Raw genomic sequence first — 13,833 nt, 5'->3', positions numbered from 1 at the left:
ACATATTATTTACTTCTGCTGCTTAAATAGAAAGAAAAACCTAGATTTTCTCCTTGACATTTAGGCTCTTGTTTCAAGGAGATAAAGTCCCCGGGTTCTCCCGGTTCCGATGTCGCAGCCTAATTCACTGACCTGGCAAGTTTTCAGAACTATTGCTGATTGCTCATTCAGATTACTTTAAAACATTTTAAAATACTCTAAGTAAAGACTGTAATCCAGAGTTCTAGAACAAACATTAAAGTATTACTCCCTGACAAAAACTTGGCAAAGAAACGTAAATGAAGTTTTTTGGGGAAGCAGTCTTGAATCTAGCGGGGGAACTAGTAAATATTTCAAACAGAAGCCACCTGAAATCATTTGCAAACATTTCACTTTACTTAGGTAATTACTAACTACACCTATTCGTACTTAGCCTTTTTAAAATATTTATGGCTCTATATTTTACCTGCTGACTTAATACCTGACATAAGCCCGTCTTTAAGAATAAAGATGTAAATAATTTAAGTTAAATAAACCCAGTTGGTGGCTCCATAAAAAGTCACCTTTCCATTTCATTTTCTGGAGTTCTGCTTTATCCGTTCAGCTTTGCTTTTGTCCCTGCCTGGAACTGCCCTCTACCCTAAGGCCCCGGGGGCGGGTCTCCACCTGGGCGGCCAGGGAGCTGCCCCCACCGCGCTCCCGTGGGGCCCCCACATCCTCCCCAGCTTTCCAGGTGACTTCAGGTGACTCCTGCCTCTCACACCCACCCTTCTCTGAACGTTTCCCCTGACGACACCATACACCTGAGAAGCCAGCCTGCGCTCAGGAGGGAAGCCCTGGTTAAAGGCTCGGCTGCTAATCAGAAGGTGGGCGGTTCGAATCCACCAGCCGCAGCTTCCATAGAGACTAGAACCCAGGCAGTGGCGGTGCTGGGGTTGGTGTCACCGGGTGACGTAGCTCATGCCCCACCCCTGGGCGGGGCCACCAGCAGGAAACCCCGCCCCACGGGTGAAGCCTCCCCTGGCATCTGCGCAGGACAGAGGGCCTTGCCGTGTGGCCCCGCCCCTTCCGGCCCCGCCCCCACAGCTCCCTGCAGCTCCTCCCCTCTTCCAGTGGCCAATGGCAAGCCCTCCTCTTCACCCAATGGTGGCACAGGACCCGCCTCTCGCACCAACCCTAGTGACGACACTGCCCTGGAGGCCCCGCCCCCTGCGGTGCGGCCCGCCCACCGCCGCGGATAGCGGGGTCGCCGCGGATAGCGGGGTCGCCCTGGGGACAGCCAGGGGTGGCGTTGGCACACCCCTGTGGTGCCACTGACCTAGGGAACCCCGTGGGGCAGCTCTGCTCTGTCCTATAGGGTCGGAATGACAGCAGCGGGTATGGGGTGCGCTTTGTAAGGGTCCCGCCCCCAGAGAGGACAGCTCTGCTGGGCCAAGATGGAGGCCACGTGGCTCCGCTTAGGGAAAGCCAGCTGTGCAGAGCTAACATCTCACACAAGAACACGGTTCAGTTCCCACACCCTGGGGACCCCTGACTGCCCAACCTCTCCGCCTCCCTTCCTGCACGCCTGCAGTCATCACACAAAATAGGGGAGCCCTGGTGGCCTAGTGGTTAAGTGCTGTGGCTGCTAACCCAGAGGTGGGCAGTTCAAATCCCCAGGCGCTCCTTGGACACTCTATGGGGCAGTTCTTGGTCCTGTAGGGTCGCTATGAGTCTGAATCCACTCAACCGCAGTGGGTGGTTGGACACAAAACACACGAATCCCTTTATTTTAACTGTTGTCGCCCAAGACACTGATGACCTCCTAAGTAAGGCACGCTTTTTGTTACTTTGTCCTTGGAACCTGCTTTATCTTTACATAAAATTCAGACCATGGATAGTGCTCCAGAAAGGGCACTGACTTTGGATACAATCAGACTCGGGTCTAACGATTTACTTCCGGATTTCTAAAATCTAATTTCGACGGTAAAAAATAGAAAAAATTTCCATTTTGTCCTTTTTCTTTGAAATTTCACTTCAAGAATTTTAAACATGAACAGATAGGAATCTTAATACTCCAAAAAAAAAAAAAAAAAAAGGTCCACCGTATCCTTTTTTTTTTCCCACCAGCTCCAATTCTCACACCAGGCACTGCAGTCCACAGGACTCCCAAGACAGACAGGTATTGCGGAGGTGTCTACACTTGTCGTGAACCTATATCCACTTCTTCCAGCAACCCAAAAACATGTTCCTGCTGTTTCCTTCCTCTACAGGGCAAGTACTGGTCTTCACTGAGTCTCATGATGGGTTTAAGAAGAGTCAAAGTTTGTTCTTATTAACGCTGAAGAACAGAACAAACGTGTCCTCAGACTGATGTGGATGCACAGTGGGTAAGGCCAAGCCTTGGTTTAATCCAGCAAGGTCCAGGATCTGCCTCTCCACCCTGGCAGGGTCAATCCGCTAGGATCCTGAGGACTTGGGTTTTGCATGAGGACAACTGCTGCCAGGAGTATCTGGGAAGAGTGAGGCTGCCTGCCCACAGGTCCCCTCCTTCCCAAAAGAATTTTACTTCTCCAGCTGCTTTGGGCAACAGCATTCCAAATGGTTAAGGACTTCAGGATTAAAAAAAAAAAAAAAAAAAACCAGAAATATTCAGCCAGGGAAAGACATACAGGCATAGGAGAAGAAACAGCCTCTCCAAAGGAGGGTTTTTCTGAGAGATAAGAAAAGTAGGCTTTTCTATGTTGTAAATAGGTGCTGTTGAGTTTGTTGTGACTCACTGCAACCCTTTGTACAGCAGAACAAAACACTGCCAGGTCCTGCGCCATCCTCACGATCGATATTACGCTTCAGCTGACTGTTGCAGCCACTATGTCAATCCATCTCATTGAGGATCTTCCTCTCTTTCACCGACCCTCTAGTTTACCAAGCATGATGTCCCTCTCCAGGGACTGGTCCCTCCTGATAACATGTCCAAAGTACATGAGATGAAGTTTTGCCATCCTTGTTTCTAAGGAGTATCAGGCTGTACTTCTTCCAAGACAGATTTGTTCATTCTTCTGGCAGTCTATAGTATATTCAATATTCTTCTACTTTTCTATAGCTAGTGCATTTCCAAGAGTATAGAAGATAAATCCAAACGTTAGGTCCATGTAGATTATTCTTAATATCTCTTCACTTTAAAAGTCTCAACATTAGCATAACCACAGATCACCAAACAGATGTCCATATCCTTTAGGTTTTCTGTTTTCCACTGAAATAATTATTTTAAAAAATTTAGGTTTTCTGTTTTCCACTGAAATAATCATAGCAAAACAAAAACCCTCATAAGCTAGTTAACAGCTAAAACAGAAGGTCAGGCTGTGAGCAGGGCCATGTCTTTCTGGTCTAAGTCTCTAAGCCTTAGCAAGGTGCCCTGTGTACAACAAACAACACTTTATACCTGTTGAACTAAATCCACCTACATATATTCATTGACTCATTCGTTCACTCAACCAGCATGTAAGGAGCACTAAGTTTGCCTCAGGTGCTAGGTACTGAGGACCCAAATACCCAGACAGTTCCTCAAGGGGATCGTATTACAGGGAGAGCCTGATTTACAAGCAAACTAGGACACAAAGGGGTTGATTCTGTGACTGGCATATGCAAAAGTGTGTAACAATGCATTTTACTGGCCTTTGTCTCTGGTTCCTGGGGAGTAGACTCTAAAAAAAAAAAAACCTTTGGAATTTCCCAAGTGATAGGAGTCCTTGTTATGCATGGTGGACCCCATGTTAATAAGGTGACTCATTGTGGGCCCCTGATATTTATGCTACTGAGATGATGAAGGTGGAGGCTGACCAGAAAGACCAGCCTCAGAACTAGAGGGTTGGGGCTTCAGCCTGTGCTATCAGCCCACCCTCCAGGGAGGGGAGTGAGGCAGAAGACTCATTTCAATCAGCTGGCCAATGATCAATTATTCATGCCTACATTAAACCAAACCCAACCTGTTGCCATCAAGTTGATTCCCACCCATGGTGACCCCATGTGTTACAGAGTAGAACTGCTCCATAGGGTTTTCGTGGCTGTAATCTTAGCGGAGGCAGATTGCCCAGCCTTTCTTCCATGGTACCACTGGGTGGGTTCAAACAGCCAGCCTTTAGATTAGCAGCTGAGTGCAAACCATTTGTGCCACCCAGGGACTATGCCTACACAATGAAACCCAAATAAACAAACACTCTGGACACTGAGACTCCAGTGGGCTTCCCTGGCTGGCAATATTCCACACATCATCACACAGGGATGTGCTGGGAGAATGACACCCTGACTTCACAGGGAGATGCTGATGGAAGCTTCAGGCTTGGGATCCTCCCAGCCCTCACCTTAGGCCTCTCCTCCTTTGGCTGCTTTGGGTTTGTATCCTTTTGCTTCAATAAAATTCAAATCATTAAGTATAGCACTTTCCTGAGTTCTGAGTTGTTCTGGTGAATTATCGAACCCCTGACTTTCTAGCCAGCTGACCAGAAGTGAGGATGGCTTGGGGACCCCTGAGCTTGCGGCTGATGTCTAAAGTGAGAGCAGTCTTGTGGAAGACTGTACCCCTTCACCTGTGAAATTCATCCCAGCTCCTGGTAGCGGGTGTCATTGCGAAAGGGTACTGTGACAACACCAAGAAAGGACAGCAAACCCAGTCTGGAGGGGGAAGGTGACTTCCAACCCCTCACCTCATCCTTCCACCCCCAACTCCCACCTTAGAGAATGAGGAGGGGTTAGCCGGGGGGTGGGGAAGGAGAGAGGCAGGGGAGCAGGAAAGGCCCAGAGACTAGAAATTGGGTGGTATATACAGGACCCAAGAGCAGGCAGCAAGAGGGATGAGTCTGGAGAGAAGGGCAAGGGAAGAGGTGCCCCTGATGGGTTTTAAGAGAATCTGCATTTCTAACAAGTTCCCAGGAAGTTATACATAAAAATCACCAGGGGATCTTGCTAAAATGCAGGTTCTGATTCAGTATGTCTGGGATGGAAATGTAAGTTTTCTGCAGGGAACTTGTTAGAAATGCAAATTCTAAGGCCTGTTCAAAGGCCTGTTTTAAGTGGACTCTGAGACGCTGAGATTGGACTCTTAACGAATCATTCTGCAGGGAGAAGTGGGGAAGATGCATTCGAAGGAGAAAGACTAGAGGTGGGAGTCATGGAGAGACTATGGATAGTCCAGGAGAGAGACAAGGACCTGAACTAGACTGGTGGATGTACAGAAAGATGGGCAAGACAGTATCCAGAAGTATTAGAGATAAGAACAGGGCTTGGTGATTAACTGGATGTGAGAGGAGGTGACTTTTAGGATTCCAGCCTGAATAACTGGGTGAAAAGTGACACCAGCAACTTAAGTAGGAGAGGAAAGAGGAAAGACTAGTTTTAAGGGGGTTGCTGGCTGGAGCTGTGGACCTGAGGGGTCATCAGCACAGAGGCTGGAGTTGAAACACTGGGGAGTAAGAAGACCTTGGAGTGCGCGTAGAGAGAGCAGGACAGATGATGGGCCTAAGGGGACACAGATGTTTAAGGGATGGTTGGAGGTGGAAGAACTCATGCAGAAGGTAAGAGGCAACAAGAAGGCACTGAGAGACCTGAACGTGAAGGGAGAAGGAGGTTTGGGGAAGGAGGCAGAGCCACCATATCAAATGCAGCATGAGGAAGGCCAGGCCTTGGCGACTGAAGGGGCCACAGCAGGAGCAGCTTTGATGCATTGAGGGGCCAAGCTGCCTCTTGATGTTTTTAAGGAACACTAAGCATAAAAAAAAAAAAAAAAATTTTTTTTTTTTTTTTTTTTGTAAACTCTACCCTAAGCCACAGAACAGAAGGCAATTGTGCCGGCCGCCCTGCCCTGCCCTGCCCTTCTCTCTACCCACGGCTTCAACCGCTGAAAACCAAGAGAAGCAGTACCTGCTGACAGGCATTTCCACCACTCACTCCTGTTCTGTGCCAACAAAAGCAGAGCCTTTGCTTAGAGGGCACAGTTCTGTTTTGCATTCTTCTTTTCTCTCATATCGAATTCTGATTGAAAAAAATAGAAAAGTGAAAACGAAGGCTGTCTTGAAGAAAATGTTAAATGCTTGCCAGGTGGTACTCTTATCAGCTGTCAACATTGTTACTTTCTGTTATGAATTGTGTCCCCCAAAAATCTGTGTTGTAAATCCTAACCTCTATGCCTGTGGTTATAGTCCCATTTGGGAAGGGATTATCTTTGCTATGTTAATGTTAATGAGGCAGGATTAGTGTAGGGTGTGCCCTGAGTCAATCTCTTTTTTTTTTTTTAATAATTTTTATTGAGCTTTAAGTGAATGTTTACAAATCAAGTCAGTCTGTCACATATAAGCTTATATACACCTTACTCCATACTCCCACTTACTCTCCCCCTAATGAGTCAGCCCTTCCAGTCTCTCCTTTCGTGACAATTTTGCCAGTTTCTAAACCTCTCTACCCTCCTATCTCCCCTCCAGACAGGAGATGCCAACACAGTCTCAAGTGTCCACCTGATACAAGTAGCTCACTCTTCATCAGTATCCCTCTCCAACCCATTGTCCAGTCCCTTCCATGTCTGATGAGTTGTCTTCGGGAATGGTTAAGTCAATCTCTTTTGAGATATAAAAGAGATTAAGCCCAAACTAGAGAAGCAGAGATGCAGAAAGACAGATGCCAAGACACATGGAGTTTTCCAAGGAAGCAGGAAGCAGGAGCTGAAAAAAGACGAGGACCTTCCCCCAGAGCCAACAAAATAAATCTCTGTTTGTTAAAGCCATCCACTTGTGGTATTTAGATAACCAAGACTAGATAACTAAGACGCTTTCTTAGATTTTAGTTTTTTTTTTATCTCACTTCATAAATTTTAATAATCTTCTTTCTCAACAGATTGGGTGAAACAGCACCTAATTGTGGCTTAAATTCAAAGTTTCACCAGATAAGTCCATCATTTTCCACAGTTACCTCATGGCCACTTGAGCCATCTCATCTCATCATCCTTTAGGACTCCAGAGTGATAATGAGGGGTTCTAAGGGAGTGGGGGGGCCCTGGTGGTACAACAGCGATACGCTCAGCTGAACTGAAACGCTAGTGGTTCAAACCCACCCGTTGTTCCTCAGGAGAAAGACTTCTGTCACACAGGGTCTCTATGCTGCAAGGAACCAACTCAATGGCATCCAACAACAAGAGAACAGGAGTTGGGTTTCCTATGAATTCCACAGAAGTGACCAGGGAGGCCACGACGCTTGAGCAAATTTTCAGTGTGGGTTCTTGACCATGAAGTTCAAGATTATACAGCCTTCTCAGATGTGCAAAAATTTCTTGGTCACCACGGAGTATCCGGTATCCTATTGTGGATCGCGCATCATGTTCATTTTATTCTAGGAAACCAGGAAGAAACATCACTGTATAGCTTTCACAAAGGGGAAAGTGTTGTAAACAGGTTACATGAGTATGTAGCCCACAAAGACTTCTACAAGTGGCTCAACAGTTCTCAAGAGAGTCTCATCTTGCTGTCTCTTTCAGCTAGCCACCCCACACAAAGACTGAACAATCAAAACTCCTGGCCTGGTTCCTCTACTAGGCTCCTGCCAAACACAGCCTTCTTCCACAAGGCAGGTTCACACCCCCAGGTATGGTTCTCTCCACAAGCGTTTTGGTGTCTCTGCTCCCAACCTGCCTTTTAACGAGAAGTCTAAGAGATTCTCACATGGGAGGCCCAGGTGTCACACTTGGAAGAGTCTGGATCAACTACAGAGTTTAGTCCAGCATCTCTCACCCAATGTAGAATTTTCTTTTTAAGTTCTTGTGAGTCAATAAAAAGGGTGAAATGGATGAACTTAAAAGATGTAAGCTAAGCTTTACACAGGACATTAAACTTCCATCATTTTTACTATTATTATTTATTATTATTGAGCCCTGGTGGCGCAGTGGTTAAGCGCTCGGCTGCTAACCGAAAGTTTGATGATTAGGGCCCGCTAGCTGCTTCATGGGAGAAAGATGTGGCAGCCTGCTTCTGTAAAGATTCCAGCCTTGGAAGCCCTATGGGGCAGTTCTACTCTGTCCTGTAGGGTCACTATGAGTTGGAACCAATTTGACAGCAACACATTTGGCTTTGGTTTTACTACTATTTCATTTATTATTATTATTCTAAATACTACTTCTCTAGAAGCCTCTTCAAATAATGTCGAGGCAATTCGATTGGTGGGAAATGCTGTAAAATCAACATTCTAAGTCCAGTTTATTCACAACTCACATATACTCTGGTATCATCTATTCCATTTCTTCCCCCATTTTACAAAAGTTAAATAACATTAAGGCCTGAGGCCCTTCCTTTTGAAGTGACCATAATTTCAGCTTGGAGTTACCAAGATTCTGACTTTCCCAAGATAAATGTTCAGGTTTTAGCTAAAAAAAAAAAAAAGCTTCCACTAATGGGAGCCCAAACTTCAGTAAGAGAGTATCTCAACTAAAAAGTTAATCTTACACCAGCCAGTCACAAGATAAACAGAACCTCAGCAGTCAACAGCAGAGGAGGACTGTTGTTAGGTGCTGTTGAGTTGGTTCCGACACATAGTGACCCTATGACCCTATCTATGTACAATAGAACAAAATGGTCATGCTCCGTCCTCACAATCATTGCTTTCAGCCCATTGTTGGCAGCCACAATGTCAATCTCCTTGAGGGTTTTACAGTGCATTTGAATTATGGTGTTGGCGAAGAATATTGCATATACCATGGACCGCCAGAGGAACGAACAAATCTGTCTTGGAAGAAGTACAACCAGAATGCTCCTTAGAAGCAAGGACGGCAAGGCTTGGCCTCACATACTTCGAACATGTTTTCAGGAGTGACCAGTCCCTAGAGAAGAACATCATGCTTGGTAAAGAGGAAAAAGCAAGACACTCAATGAGATGGGAGGAGTACGTTGTTCTTGTTATATGCCTTCGAGTCGGTTCCAACTCATAGTAACCCTACAGGTCAGAGTAGAACTGCCCCACACAGTTTTGAAGGAGTGGCTGATGGATTCAAACTGCCAACCTTTTGGTTAACAGCTGAGCTCTTAACCACTGCACCACCAGGGTTTGGGGAGGAGTGTAAAAAACCCATTGCCACTGAGTCAATTCAGAGACTCAAATTCAAGAGTAAGACTGGATTTCAAGTTACTTAAAACCCTTTCCTCTTTCACGTGTTCCCTTTGCAAAGCCCATAATATTATAAGTTTAATTAGTCTCACTCTCTCATTCCCCTCTCCTCCTTTTTTTGCAGAATATCTCTTGGAAGAAAGCTATGCCTGTAAAAAACAAACAAACCCACTGCTGTCAACGCGATTCCAACTCACAGCAACCTTATAGGACCGAGTAGAACTGCCCCATAGGGCTTCCAAGGCTGTAAATCTTTACGGAAGCAGGTTGCCACACCTTTCTCCCGAGAAGTGGCTGGTGGGTTTGAACTGCCAACCTTGTGGTTAGTAGCTGAGTGTCTAACCCCTGCACCACCAGGGCCCCTCATGCCTATAAAAACCAAAAAACCAAACCCAGTGCCGTCGAGTCGATTCCAACTCATAGTGGTCCTATAGGACAGAGTGGAACTGCCCCATAGAGTTTCCAAGGAGTGCCTGGCGGATTTGAACTGCTGACCCTTTGGTTAGCACCCATAGCACTTAACCACTACACCACCAGGGTCTATATTACTTTTTAAAAAATAGTCACCACATAGATTAGGGAATATTTAACACAAAGGCATTTGTGACAGTTTCCTAAATCCACCTTCTTATACCACAGGCGCCTTTATTGGCTTAAAATACAGCTGTCTTTTACAGAAATCGCTTGTTTCATACAATTCTGTGAGGCAGCCAGTCTAGGCGTGACCACCATTTCCCATGAGGTAAACTGAAGTTCAGTAGGGTAGTCAGCAATTCTCCCTCATGGCTGCACGTTTTCCACCCCCCTGGGGGGCTTTACTACCGATGCACAGGCCCCACCCCAGATCCATTAAACCAAAATTCTGGGTGGAGCCCAGGCCCCACAGGCGGGATAGCTGAAAAGCTAAGCCAGTAGACCAGCTGCTGTTAAGCTGACCCCAACACACGGAGACCCCACATTTGTAAAAGTAGAACTGTACTCCACAGGGTTTTCAGTGGCTGGTTTTTTGGAAGCAGATTGCCAGGTAGATTAGGTAGACTCGAACCTCCAATCTTTTGATGGGCAGCTGAGCATGTTAAACTGTTTTGCACCACCTAGGGACTCTGAACAGCTCAAGGTTAGCCCTTAAATCCTCTCTCCCCATCCAACTTTGCTAACTCATCAGGGACGGACCCCACAGCAGCCCACCCAGGATGCAGGACTGGGCTGTGGTGGCATCCCTGGCTGGCAGGTGGGAGTGGAGCAGGGTCCACTCTTGCTACACCTCTGAAAGCTGGGGGAAAACTCAAGAAGGATGCCCTATTTATGAACACGAGGTCTAAGCCGTCTTAGGGCCAATCACCCCATATGGAGCTGTATACTAGACCACACCCCAGTGCTAGGGGCTCTCTGCCTACACAGGCTCCCCCTAGTGCCAGCACCACCCTGATGCCTGCCTCACCAAGAGGGGCTGTCCTGCTTGTGGTGAGGGGGAGGCCACAAGGGGCCAGCCAGGGGGCACTTTTACGTTTATGGCCACAGCCCTACCCCTCCTTCAGCACCACATATCCGGATGGCGCCCACTGGCCGTCCTCTGTACATCCTGACTCTGACAGCTGCAGTTCATGTTAACCCGTTCACCCTCTCTGGGGCAGCAGGGAGCGCAGATGGGTGCCCCAGGTGTGCATGTTTCCAGCAAAATTAGGAAGCCTTAAGCTGTTGGGTATGGTACAGCTGATTTCCACTCATAGTGGCCCCATGTGATAGAGTAGAACTGCCCCATAGGGTTTTCTAGGCTGAGCCCTGGTGGCTCATTGGTTAAGAGCTTGGCTGCTAATCAAAGGGTCAGAAGTTCGAACCCACCAGCTGCTCCTTGGAAACCCTATGGGGCAGTTCTACTCTGTCTTATAGGGTTGCTAAGAGTCAGACCCAACTTGACTGCACATAACAACAAAAATCTTTACCGGAGCAGATTGCCAGGCCTTTCTCCTGCGGAGCTTCCGGGTGGGTTAAAACCTTCAACCTTTCAGGTAGCAGCCGAGCTCTTAACCATTGTGCAACCAAGGCTCATTTACTCTAAGTTACTTGCCCTGAAATAGAAGTAACAGCCCACCCCCCCCCACCAGAGTTATGTCTCTAAACAACAACAACAACAACCCATTGCCTTCGAGTCAATTCTGACTCATAGCGACCCTACAGGACAGGGTAGAACTGCCCCACAGGGTTTCCAAGGAGTACCTGGTGGATTTGAACTGCCGACCTTTTGGTTAGCAGCTGTAGCACTTCACCACTGGGCCTTATGTCTCTGAAGCTACAAGTTTAAGAGCCAACAGCTGGCTCAGATAAGAGCCAGAAAGAATGACACCGCAACAAAGTGTGATTAAAAATAACCCAAAGTAGAAAAAGCCTTTAGAATTGACTGAGGAAATTACATTCTTTTTAAAACTGCCCTTAAGTCTTTTCCGTTGCCCTTTTGAAAAGCAATGTAGCGATGACTGCCGGCCAGGGCCTTACCTGCCTCCTGGCTGGGAGAACCCGTGCCAGGGCCCGAGGGCGACGCTGTTGGGGACAATGGGAGAATGGTAAAGGTGCGAGAGCCGGCCCCGCACGCCGGTCGCCCCACTGCCGGCCCGTCTCCGGACAGGTGCGCGTCAAGCCGCTGAGCTGGCCCCACTCGCGGGGACCCCACGTGTGTGAGAGTGGAGCTGGGCCCCGCGGGGTTTTCAATGGCTGGTTGGGGAGACTCCCGGCGGCGGTCAGCGCGAGCTGGGGGGCTCTGGCCAGGGCGCCAAGCGGACCACAATAGAGAAGGCAGCCCCCTCCCGGGGACGCTGGGGACAGAAGCCTTGGTGACCGTGGAAGCCCCGCGCCCCCTCCTCCCCCAGTGCCGGGACCCCGCCGAGAGCCCACTCCCGCTCCAAAGCCGCGGCGGCCAGAGTTCAAACGCCGATTCCCAACGGCCGGGTCCGCCGGGAAACCGCCCTGCCAGCGCCTAGAAGCCGGGCCCCCGGTTTCCGTCCCCGGGAGCCCGGCGAGGCCGAGCAGGCGCGGGCAGCGAGCCCGGAGCGGCAGGGGCGCAGGTGGACACGCGCCTCCGGCTCTCGGGGCGCCGACAGCAGGGAGCCAGGGGCGCAGGCAGGCGCCCGACACAGTCCCCGGCGGCGGGCCCACCGCGCGGGCGTCCGCCCTGGGCACCCGCCTCCCCTGCTGCCCGCCCGGCGCCCCGCGGCCCCGCGCTCCGACCCAGACAACAAAGCGCGCAGCCGCGCGCGCCCGCTCGGCGCACAGACCTGGCCCTCGGCGCGCCCGGGCGCCTCCGTCCTCCTCCGGGACGCGCTCCGCAGGTGCTCCGGGGGCCGCCGCCGCCGCCCGCCCGGGGCCCGCTGCCGCAGGCGTCGCCTCCTCGGCCACCTCGTGCGCGGCCACTTCTGTGCGGAGCCTCGCCGGGCCGCTCGGGGGGGACGAGGCGGGGCGGGGGCCCGAGGGGTGGAACAGCCCGGAGGAGGGGCCGCCCCGCGGGAGCTCCCGTTCCGGCCCCTTTTCCCTTCCCACCTCCTCCAGGCAAGTTGGGGGGCCCCGACGAACCCAGATGGAGCCACAGCTGTGATGACAGCTCAGTCGCAGCCAGGCTGGGGGTATGATGACAACGAAGAAGCAGCGATTTCCGTGGAAACCTAGGGCCTGTCCTGGCTTGGTTGCTCACCGGCCTTGGGGTTTAGACAAACCTCGTAATTCTCTGGACCCACCGGTAAAACCGAGGTGCTTCCCACCCTGCCTCCCCCGAGAGGTTGCTGTGTACATCAGTACGGACAAAAAGGGAAATTCTTGGTACAAGCGCAAAACCACGTTGGAATTCCTCTCCAACTCTGCCAACAACTCTGTTTTGCTCTACTCTGCTGCTCCCAAGAACCAAGCTGCCAGGATGGGGGCCCCGCCCCACACGGACTAGCTCTGAGACTTGGGCGAGTTACTAACGGCTCTTCCATGTCCTCATCTGTACAATGGGTCTAAGAGGAGTACTTGATAGTGTTTGCTTTGAGGATAAAGTCAGATAATACATGCAAGGGGCTTTGAATAGTGCCTGCATAGGGTAGATTATCGATAAATGTAGGTTAAAATCAGGGGGTGAAACCAGGCGCACTTTACGGGGCTCTGTCATGTATCAGAAAGGCTAAGACTTCTGACTTTGAAGTCCTAGAGTAAGAAGGGGGCAAGAACTGACTTCATACTTCCATATTTATTTAGAAAATGAGAACTGGATTGTGAGTTACTAAAAACAGGACTTGGAGCTGTGCCAGAGTGGTCTTGTGACTCAATGTTGTTTGCAACAAAACAACAAAAAAAACTGCGCCATTTAATTCTTATTTCTTCCAAGGTTCAGGAGAAATAGAAGTTCACTGAGAACTAACAAAATTATTATAAATGTATTCTTATAAAAAGAATAAAAAATCAGAAAAGTTGCCTTTTAGTTAGGCTCCATTTAGTGGGTAGCATATTTGAATAAAACAAAAATGGAGTACTGGCAAGAAAGAAATAAATATAAATAAAAAAGGGAATTATAATTACAGACATGTCTTTACCTACCTTGAAGTGTCACTATGCCGAAGAGATGGACTCCAGGACCACAGACGACCGGGAGGGGGAGGGTGCTTAGAAAATGATGTCACTGTAGAGCTTTCTTCCTAGGGAGAGGGTACATGTACACCCCAGACTACAGCCTTGCTCCCAAAGTGTGGTCCAGGACCAGCAGCACCAGCA

The 13,833-nt window shown here is 49.1% G+C and overlaps 2 protein-coding genes across 3 annotated transcripts in view; both read right to left on the bottom strand.

The window, feature by feature from the left end:
* Positions 1-12,494, bottom strand: part of MCF2L (MCF.2 cell line derived transforming sequence like) — a 333,538-nt gene extending 321,044 nt beyond the window's left edge. The window contains exon 1 of one of the 2 annotated variants that reach the window (XM_049867599.1): positions 12,366-12,494. The gene's annotated coding sequence lies outside the window, so the exon portion shown is untranslated. The remainder of the gene's footprint in view (positions 1-12,365) is intronic. The other variant, XM_049867590.1, reaches the window with a different exon arrangement.
* On the bottom strand, positions 7,095-12,876 carry LOC126066393 (translation initiation factor IF-2-like). The gene is made up of 3 exons (XM_049867416.1): positions 12,822-12,876; positions 11,590-12,704; positions 7,095-7,332 (listed from the first exon to the last, which is right to left on the bottom strand). The coding sequence occupies exons 1-3, from the start codon at positions 12,874-12,876 to the stop codon at positions 7,300-7,302; spliced, it is 1,203 nt and encodes a 400-aa protein (XP_049723373.1). The 3' UTR covers positions 7,095-7,299.
* Positions 12,877-13,833: the final 957 nt, after the last annotated feature.

Source organism: Elephas maximus, chromosome 23, assembly GCF_024166365.1.
Source record: "Elephas maximus indicus isolate mEleMax1 chromosome 23, mEleMax1 primary haplotype, whole genome shotgun sequence".
Taxonomy (NCBI): domain Eukaryota; kingdom Metazoa; phylum Chordata; class Mammalia; order Proboscidea; family Elephantidae; genus Elephas; species Elephas maximus.
Note: the sequence above shows the minus strand (reverse complement) of the source record. Positions and strands in the feature narration are given on the sequence as shown.